General features: G+C 41.6%; 1 protein-coding gene across 1 annotated transcript; it reads right to left on the bottom strand.

Annotated features, from left to right (window-relative positions):
• Positions 1–316: 316 nt before the first annotated feature.
• Positions 317–7,030, bottom strand: ppp1cc (protein phosphatase 1, catalytic subunit, gamma isozyme). The gene is made up of 7 exons (XM_017414710.3): positions 6,628–7,030; positions 5,772–5,903; positions 4,815–5,045; positions 4,555–4,659; positions 4,078–4,301; positions 3,518–3,652; positions 317–970 (listed from the first exon to the last, which is right to left on the bottom strand). The coding sequence occupies exons 1-7, from the start codon at positions 6,680–6,682 to the stop codon at positions 881–883; spliced, it is 972 nt and encodes a 323-aa protein (XP_017270199.1). The 5' UTR covers positions 6,683–7,030; the 3' UTR covers positions 317–880.
• Between the last annotated feature and the right edge of the window lie 3,203 nt (positions 7,031–10,233).

Genomic DNA, 10,233 nt, shown 5'->3' with positions numbered 1-10,233 from the left:
TTACACGTTTCCTTATATGGGCATGAAACGTCCCAGCAACATTTATCTTACGTACAGTAAATACGTCTAATTAATACATATAGACTAAGCATCTGAAAAAACCTACATGGGAATAAGTCAGTTTTGTAATAATTTTCAAAACATGTATTTTTTATATTATGGAAAAATAAAACATCCCACAATATAACCCATCTCCCTCTTGTGGAGGTAATGGAAGATATTGTTATATTTATTTTAATTTTATTCTTTTAATTCAAAGAGTCATAACAGTTTGCAAAAGAAAAAAAACACAATAAGATAATTACACCCCCCAAAATACACTTAAAAGTTTATTAGAAAGATTTAGACATTACAAGAGTGAATGTTTATTCATTTAATTTAGCACATGACTCGTTTAAAAATGTGATGCTGTGTAGAGTGGTTCTCTGACGCCAAGAGTAAATAAACAGTAAATAAAGTTTACAGAAGTAAACCCATGTCTGTGACTTTCCTTATGTTTTTACAGCCATTGGTAACAATTACAAAGTGTGAAAAATGAAATGACCAATGAGACATGAAAGAAACTGGAAAAGTTGTGCACAGCTTCAAACAAGGCATTCCTGTGCATAAGTAGCTGTATTGTTGCGGGTTTTTTTCCTGATTGAACAGTCATATGTGGCAAAGACTAGCTGCAAAATGGAGTGCAAAACACCTGAGGTTTTTCACGGTGACGTATCAATTTACCCCTGTGGACAGAACAATAAAATATTTTGCTTTCATTGAGTAGGAGTGGATTTTTTTTTCAGTATTGCAGCACGAAGAATAACCAATCCTTCAAACGCAGAGGACAAAAGTGAACCAGAGGGGTGAGGCTCTGGTCATTTGTCTCCCACCCGCCCCCTCATTTCTTGGCTTGCTTGGTGACCATGTTGCGAGGGGGAGTCACAGGACGGCTGCCGTTGGGCTTCTTCTTCTCAGCGGGCTTTAAAATCTGGAAACATCACAGGAAGGTAAAAATGATTGAGGCTGATAAATCTGAGCTCCTCAGGGTGTGGGTTTTTCGTTTTTGATCACTTAGACTGAAAGCTTTTCCTCAATTTGTCTAAAATATGCCCAAATAGTTTGAAGATTGTATTCAAATGGTCGCCTTATTGTACAGAACACCCAGTTTTACAAAACTGATGAGACAAAAATAAACATACATACAGTGAGTTAAAGGCAGCAAGTGTGATTGGATTTGTTTTTTTACAATATTCATAAATAAATGACACAAAGAACAGACAAGAACTGCTGTGGGAGCTTTTTTTTGCTACTCAGTGAATAAAAGCAACAAATGAAAAATGCTTTTCCTCTCAAAGTGTGAATACTTACTGGTAGTTTAAAGCTACAAAAACAAAACTATTTGAATCAGTTCTAAAAGCAAAGATTAGGTTACTTGATTCCTAAAAAGTTATTTGGATGTGTCAATCTGAAATAACACTAAAACTGAATACATTACATGTTTCTCCTCAGATGAGTGGTATTTACCTCCAATTGATTATTTTATATTTCTCAAACAAGATTTATATACCCCAAAACAAATGTACCACTAACAATACACAGGACCCCCGTCACAGTAGGCCTGTGACGATAACAAATTGTGCTTGGTGATTAATTGTCTCCGAAATTATTGTGATAAACAATAATATTGCTAGGAGGCCGGCCGTAATGATAATAACGTAATAGTGCAAGTACATCCTCTCAAAGATTAGTAAACTTTACTTTCAAAAGAACACTTAACACTGGAACTGGAACACAAAATAAACCAAACAACCAAAAACAAAAATTAAATGGACTCTCAGTCTCTGTTCACAAAAAATGCACTTGACTAAAAACTAAATACAGAAAAAAAAAAACCTACATTCAACCAAAACAGTACAGATTATTAAGTCTGTAAACTAAACTGCCCTTCAAAAAAAAATAATCCTTAGTTTTATTTAGAGAAGATGGACAAAACTGCCAGTTTTAGAAACAAAAAGTGCAAACTAACAAAAGCACACGGCGACAGAAGCACAAATGCGACATACCGGCTCACAACGGTTCAGCGGTTTGCCTCAGTCATTTGGTTTGAATCTGAAGTGCTCCCACACCGCTGCTGTTACTTTGACCTTGAAACCAATTCCATTTCGGTTTTTCCTCCAATATCAAACAGCGTTTCTTTAGCTTGCAAACTCCTCGCGTGGGTCTAATGCTGCAGAGGAACAAGACGATGCGCCTCGGCTGGCTATCTGACGTGATAGAACCCGCCCCCTTGACGCTAATGCCCCTTTCACATGTACCCTAAAGGTCCCGGCTCCACTCTACTCTGCTCGCTTTGCGAGCGTTCACATCTGCATTTTTTCGCACTCGGTCCCTGATTTTTCGGTTCCTGCTTCAGAGTAGGGCCAGCCGGGCCAGCCCTGCTTCGTGAGTGGCGCAAGCTTAGCTCCTGTTCACTCATTGGTCGTGGGTGTGACCAGATGCAAGCATAAAGAGCGAACAGTAGGAATATAAAAAACAGCGTTAGCTTACCCTGCAACGTTTATGCCGTCTGTCCCCCAGCTGAGGGCGCTGTAAAGCCTGAAATCTCCGGCGGATAACAGCCGTCCTACTCCAGAGCATTTCTTCCACCGCGCCTCTCTTCCTGAAGTCTCAGGAGAATCCCCATAAGTTTAAAAAAACAGCAACAACACAGGGCCAGCGCTGTCCATAGTGCTTTCTTTGTTTACACAACTTGCGCTAAGTTTCGGTAGCGCACGCCCCCCCCCCCGCAACACGAGGAGGCGTTCCTCTGCTACCAACCAAACTGGCCCGTGTGAACACGATGCATTCTTTATCGAGCCGAGCCGAGTAGAGCGGAGTAGAGCCGGACTTCTGAATTAGGGGCCGTGTAAAAGAGGCATAAGAGAAAGCGAGGGGTCAGTGAAGAGCACCGGAGCCTTTTGTCATCCGGTGTCTTCAGTAGAAAGAGAGAGAGAGACACGAAGAAACGATAACGCCGATAGATGAAACATACCGACCTCATTTTAATTTATCGTGCGATTAATTGATTTATCGTTTATCGCGACGGGCCTATGTCACATTACACATGACCACCGTCAGTAAACTGTCAGTCATCAAGGTCCAAAGCATGAAGTCCCTCACACAACAATCCTGAACACATGTGTGTAGAGCTGGAGCACAGACAAGGTTTTCTCAAAGGGGGTCACCTGTGACCTTGACCTTTAACCTCATAATCTTGAAATCAATAGGGGTCATCCATGACCGTTGAGGTGTCCAGCTGTGCAGTTAAAGTGTTATTAATTCAGAGCTTGGACAAGAAATTGTCCACAGAAAGGCACCATACCATAATACAGTCCCATCTCAGGACGAATGTATAATATATTCAAGTAGAAGTAGTAAAGGTAATAAAAACAAACCATGACTTGTTGTTCAGTTTAGAAAAATGTTCCAATTGGAGTACAAAAAAGTACGACTCACTCTGCCCTCGATACTTAAAGGATAACCAAAGCCTTGTTACCTGAAACGAGCACATCAGAGTCTCATCAACACTCATCATGGCTCCAGCGTTGTCAAACTCCCCACAGTAGTTGGGCGCTGAGAACAAAGTGACAAGCTGCCTCTTTGCAAAAAACTCATAGCCGTCCTCAACAACCTGTGAAGGAAACAAGAAAAATGAGAGAAGTGTGAGCATCAAATCAAGATGAACCAATTACTGTCTGAAAAATACTGACAGAAAGAGTTAAAGTCAGTGATTTAGAATAAAGCCCAACGCTGAACTTCAGAAAAGCTTTTTGTTTGGGTGTAACCAGAGTTTCTTAGATTTCAGTAGACAGTTTCTCAGAAAACCTTCGTATTTTAGAGTTTCAAAATTAAACCTTTTGTCTGCATGTCTTAAAGCAAGAAAAACAAAACTTCACTGAAATTGGCAAAAGTTAACAATGCTTTAGTTAAAAAACAGAAAGGTGAAGAACCACAGTTCAGTCCACGCAGCACGTCTGCCAGGAAGTGATGTCCTGGAACCATAGTGCTCACACAACCATGTTTCTGTCTGTGGAAACAGGCGGCGACTGCTGTTACCTGATGGGCGCGGCAGATCAGATCCAGGTCGTGCTTGTGTAGGAACTTGGCGACCACCTCTGAGCCGAAGGTGAATGAGACGCCCCTGTCGTTCTCCCCCCAACCCAGGACGTCCTTGTCTGGGTCGGACCACAGCAAATCGCACAGCAGGCCCTGGTCGGGCACATCGGTGGGACGCATGATGCGCCTGATCTGCTCCATGGACTGGAGGTCAGGGGACAGTCCTAAAAAGTGACGACAAAGTAACAGTACAAATAAACAAATTGACACTGGGCCAATCTAAACACAAGTCGACAAACCGCACAGGCAGCATTTCACAATGACAAATAAGAACAGCTGACGTCAAAGCTGCAACACTTTGACGTGCTGCGTTCAAGTACGCCACAGGGCAGGTCATGAAGACATGGGAAAATATTTGAAATATAAGAAAGAAAATAAAAAAGGTTTGCTTTATGAAACTTTAAAACAAGAACCCACCTCCATGACAGCAAAAGATCTTCTCATCAACAATCGCAGCAATAGGGAGGCAGTTAAAACAATCCGTGAAGGTCTTCCAGAGCTTGATGTTGTACCTTCGTTTACCTAAAAATACGAGGAGAGATTGTTCCTCAATTTGTCACTGTGTCATAAAAAGCTCCCAGTAACATTTAACTCCGACCAGAAACTGTGTGGAAAAAATAAGATTTGTTGCACACACCAGAGCAACATGCAATTACATTTAATCATACGCAACTCACACTCATCATAAAAACCATATATTCTGTTGATTGAAGCACACTCGTGGTTCCCCCTCAGCAGGAAGAAGTTCTCTGGGTATTTGATTTTGTAGGCTAGCAGGAGACAGATGGTTTCAAGAGACTGCTTTCCTCGGTCGACGTAGTCACCCAGAAACAGGTAGTTGCTCTCTGGAGGGAAGCCACCGTACTCGAACAGCCTGAGCAAGTCGTAGTACTGCCCATGGATGTCACCTGCAAAACACAGACACAGAATTGGACAGTAAAAAATTCACTAAATCTATTAATTTATGGAATTTATCTAATGAATCTGTTGTTGTTTTTTCACACTTCACTTTGAGTGAGGCAGTATTTTGGCCACTGCGAGAACATCTCTGACTGAGGCCGCAAGAAAACACAGCGAGCTAACACTCAAAGAGCGACGCCAAAACGGCACGGGGAGAGCTGACGTTAGCTTGTCACTTCAGCTCACGCAGCGTCAGAAGCAAAAACGTGTCACTCAGCAGTTTCATGAGCGGAACATCGGCTGTAAAAGAAATCTACACCGTCTTGCACCGTCTTTCTGTGCTGGAAATAGATGCCACGAGTTAACGGTTTTCTGGCGCCGCCACGTTGTGACGCTACAGAACAGCTCAAAGCTAAACTGAGTGAAAAAAGTACAAGTTGTTCACAAAACAACAGATGCAGGAGGCTCTGAGTGAGTCAAATAAAACATAATTACAATACAACGCAACAGTTTTACACTATATTTATATTTAATTGAACTTACAGCCAAAGCTGTAAATACTTTAATAACCATTTAATGTTTTGTTGAACTGAAAAACTGTTTTTTTGGTTAATATTTATCAAACTTCATTCGATTCTTTTCCCATCGATTTGTTATAATATTACTAACCCACCATATAATGAGACACCTATTAGGTGAAATAATGTGGTTACATAATAACGGTTCTCACTCACCACAAATCTTGAGCGGGGCCTCCAGTTCCAGGAGGATGGGCTGGCTGAGGAAGATCTCCCTGGACTTCAGGCACAGTCCTCGGATCTCGTTCTCCTGCAGCTGCACATTCTTGCCGGGTTTTGCGCCTCGGACTGCAACAGGAACACACGAACAACCATCAGCGAACTGATGATAGCACCTTTACAGGCGGGTCAGCAACGTTTCACACAGTGTCTGTTTGGGAAAGTTGTGCCGGACGAACAATCGACATGACAATGATCTGCCTAACTCAGTTTCAGTAGAAAGCTTGCTGCCTTATAACCATACTGTCTATTAATAAATTAGGATAAAACTCCACAAGAGTGCATTTTTTAAGTTTTAAAACAGACCTAAAAACATTGATACATAAATGACAGCTAGCTGAATCATCAGGCAAATCTAACATCATCATTTGGCCTTTTCGCTTTTGTTTTTAATGGGATTTATACTCCTGTTATTCTTATAGTCCAGCCATCTGACGGGACACGAAGTCTACCAGAGCAGCGTATCAGTACAGGACACTATGTATGTGTGTGTGATGTAGAGATAAAGTAAATGCAGTGGAAACATTTGCGGCGGCTGAAAACCATAATCAGGTCATATAATCTACAGGGTCACACCGGCGATGATTGAGTGAAACAAACATTTCAACAGGACTTCACATGCCTGACAATTTAATACACTCAATATGGAACAACTTGTGATCATTACAAATAATAATGATGTTATCAGGGAATAAATGTCAGCGTATTTCCGGGGATGCTACAGCTAGCTGAGCATTTACTGTAAGGTTTCACGATAGCATGTAAAATATGTTATACATATTTAATAACTTACCTTCTAAAAGACGCTGAATAATACTGTCTATGTTCAGTTTATCAACATCGGCCATCGTAAGCGCTTATAAAAATGGACTCAGTCAAAAAAAAAAGGTTGGTCTTTTACGCAGTTGTGAAAGCTAGCCCGCTAGCTGTTCTAGCATTAGCCTTTTAGCTCAGCTCCGTTAATTTTCCGGCTAAGCGTAAAAAAATATATCTTTATCCGTCTCGGTTTCCGTCAATATCCTCGTTACTAATTAAAAAAAATACAACAAGCCACTCTTACATCACAGCTAAGTTTCAAATTCAACAGAAATGTCGGTTTTTGTTGGTAAAATGGGACATAGAAAAAACGTCAAACGCACTAGCAAGGAGCTAGCGAGGCTCTGTCCCGACCCGACTGTTTTCCCTCTGCCGCACCTTGAGCAGCTAACAGGCGGCCGGGCGGCCGGGCGGCTGCCCCCTGAACCGCTGCTGCCCCCTGCTGGACCGGAGAGGAACTGCTCCGAGTTCACTCAGACACTCGATGACATTCATGGTTTGTATCAGGTTATAATAAAAATAAGGCCTCAAATACCAATTTGGCTTGATATTAAATTAAAGAGTGATGTAGATGCTTTAATCAGCTCAGAAAAACCTTCATGACAGATATCCACATTTACCTAATAAATCCAATACTTTATATAAGAGGCACAGACACCTCCTGCAGTACTGTCCCTTTGTTTAGTCAGTGCTCCTTATGAAAAGGTATATATAAAAATGTATTCATACATTTCTGCAGCATCATTGTAAATCTTATTGCTGCATAACATAATTAAAACGAGTGATGTGTGTAATCTGTGGAGCGAAATACGAACACAGGTGGATTCTCAGTCATCCGGGTCATAGTGTTCCCAAGTCTTTAAATAAAAGGCAGCAGGGCATCTTTTCATAACTCTTCACCAATTGTGCACCATTTAGATGAATGGTAAAACAATGTGAAGAATGCTTTGGATAAGAGATAAAAGAGATAAAAGATGTTTTTACAAATAGTCCTGTCGAAGGCAAAGGAATCACCTCTGAGTCTCACATGCAGGACCGTAGGAGCTCTGTTGCAAAGGCCTCTTGCTTTAAATAAAAATAAAGGTAATTGTTCTTGTGAAATAAAAAAGCAAATGGCCAACAGAAAAAAAGGCACACTGTGAACTTTGTGGCAAAAAAGCCTTTATTTTACACAGGGAAAATGTTAAACATATGACTAATACATTATGATTTTTTTTTCTATTTATCACTTGCTTTTTTATAAGTACATACCCCTTCTTTACTTAATGCAAAAAGCCTTGTTTGTAACTGAATAGTGTATTTTTCAGAACTATTTTTAGGCGCCTAGAATGACCTGTGAGTAGTGATTACCTCCAGCTAAATGTTTCATTTATCAGACACGAAAGGTGATAAGATGTTTGAGTCAGTGATGTTATTCTGCCATGAAGGGAACAGCAGGATAATTATCAGCTAGATCAATAATTGATATCTGTTCCTTTAAAAAAAATGCATCAACAGAAAATAGAGTTAAAGCAAAAATATTCAGCACCGCAAAAGTTTATTGGCACAATAACTAAACCAAAGATGCTTTAAAAAGTTATGTTAATCAAGGCCTAAAATATTTGCTCTGTAACAGAATTTGTTCCGTAATTAAAAGCCCAGCATTCCTTGAAGGAAAGCATATCCCCCACCGCCTTTCATGCCAGAGTTTTAGACTAAAATCATCTTATGATGAGAAGAGGAGTTGTAGCTTTTTTTGGTTGAAAACAACGTCATGCGCACTAATGTTAGTGCTTACATATGTTTTGTGATTGACTCTCAGCTACTACCACACCAACTTTTAGCTCAGTATCTGTAGAATTTGCTGAATTACAGTCAGTTTTGTGTTTGCTAAGGTCAATTATCTGTGGTAGCCATCTTGAACTGGATTGACTCCAAAGTTAATCAGTTATATGTACATTAAATGATTACCTTCTGAAAGTTTCATTAAAACCTGTCCAGTGGTTCACGTGATATTTTGCTAAAAGACAGGCAGAGTTGGTTCCAGTAGTTTCATCACACATCTTGTACAATCAGTATATTTGCCTCAGAGTAGAAGGAGGGATCCACTTCCACCACACCAAATGTTCAGCTTAGTGTTGGTAAAACTCACCGAGTTACAGGCCTGTCTGTGTTGGCTGAGAATGCTTTGCTGTGGCAGCCATCTTGAACTGGACTGACTTTTTTTTTTACGTGTCCTGTCTGGCTGTGTGGCCCAACAGATTTGCTTTCACAAGCGGAACATTATGGCTTTCACCATGATGTTCCCTTTGGTAAATGAAACTTTATTAGAAATTGCTTTGGGTTTATTTCAATTGTAATGGACACAAAGACGAGAAAGAAGAAAGAGAACGGGGAAAAGAGATGGAGGAAAAGTTTTGAAGAGAAAAACCAAAGAGATAAAACAAGTCAACACCCTTGAATTCTGCCACAGGACCTGTGGAAAGAGAAAACAAAACAAAGAATCCACAACAACAAAAAGCATATGCAGTATATGATGATAATTATAACTTCAATGGAAAGTACACAGAGCCAGGTAATACAAGAGGGTATTTAGTGACAACCACAGCCCAACTAAAGGTGTATCTGACAGACACCTGAATCTAGATATGTATGTATGTGTATCTATATGTATCTACAAGGTTTCTCCTTAGGAATATTTGGTAGTGAGTGTGGGGACCCAGATCCACCCCCCAGGACATGAGGACGGCACAAGGAAGAGCAGAGGCACGGACACACAGCAGTCCTCCAAGCCCGGAGCCCTGGCGGCCCCAAGCAGGGACAACCAGACCCCACCCAAGAGGGCAGCAGAGGCAAGCTCCAGGTGACCCCCAGCAGCCACGATGCAGAAGCCCCAGGGGGCCGCAGAGACGAGCCCACAGGCCCCGCCGGCAACCCGCTACGCCAGAGCAGATCCGGCCATGGACAGAGAGACCCGAGCCCCGAGGGCGCACCACCCGCCAGCCGTGGCCCGACCGAGCCCGGAACTTCAACTGGACGACTCAGTGGTTTGTGAGGTATTTTGGCAGAGGTGGAGCAAAAAAAAAAGTTTACCGCTCCACCTTCTCCTGCTGTGGGCAATAACAATTATGAAGCTGGTCCTTGAACTGGATCTGTTTCAAACTGTTTCAGGTGAATGTTTCTGTTTTCAGTTCACCAAATAGGGCCTGAAGCATTAACCCTTACTATACTGAACTGGGATGTGTCAAATCTGAAGTTTCTAATAATAATTTAAAGCAAAAATATAAAATAAGAGCACGTGCATCCTGTTTGTAGAGTGATTAGGTTACTGAGGTGAGCAAGCTGAAGTACACGAATTTTGTGACCCCCCTGGAGCTGTTTCCTCTCTGCTGCAGAGCAGCTGCAGAACCACAGCCAGAAGCCGACTCAGCAGAGCAGCGACAGAAGGACACAGAGAGCTCAGTCCTCAGGTCGTTCTTCCTGAAAATCCTCAGGAAGTACAGTCTCTGTATGACTGAAGGCGAGTTTGCATTCCTGGTCAGGTCTTCATCGATGTAGGTGCCCTGGAGTCTCCACCCTGTCCCTGTTTATAGTGGCGGGCTGA

This window comes from Kryptolebias marmoratus, linkage group LG1 (assembly GCF_001649575.2).
Source record: "Kryptolebias marmoratus isolate JLee-2015 linkage group LG1, ASM164957v2, whole genome shotgun sequence".
Taxonomy (NCBI): Eukaryota; Metazoa; Chordata; class Actinopteri; order Cyprinodontiformes; family Rivulidae; genus Kryptolebias; species Kryptolebias marmoratus.
Note: the sequence above shows the minus strand (reverse complement) of the source record. Positions and strands in the feature narration are given on the sequence as shown.

Coding starts and splice junctions, on each gene's coding strand:
- ppp1cc (XM_017414710.3), bottom strand. CDS start 6,682: ATGGCCGATGTTGATAAACTGAACATAGACAGTATTATTCAGCGTCTT. Junction 5,046..5,771: donor GGCCCCGCTCAAGATTTGTG/GTGAGTGAGAAC, acceptor TGTGTTTTGCAG/GTGACATCCATGGGCAGTAC. Junction 4,302..4,554: donor GATCTTTTGCTGTCATGGAG/GTGGGTTCTTGT, acceptor GTCACTTTTTAG/GACTGTCCCCTGACCTCCAG.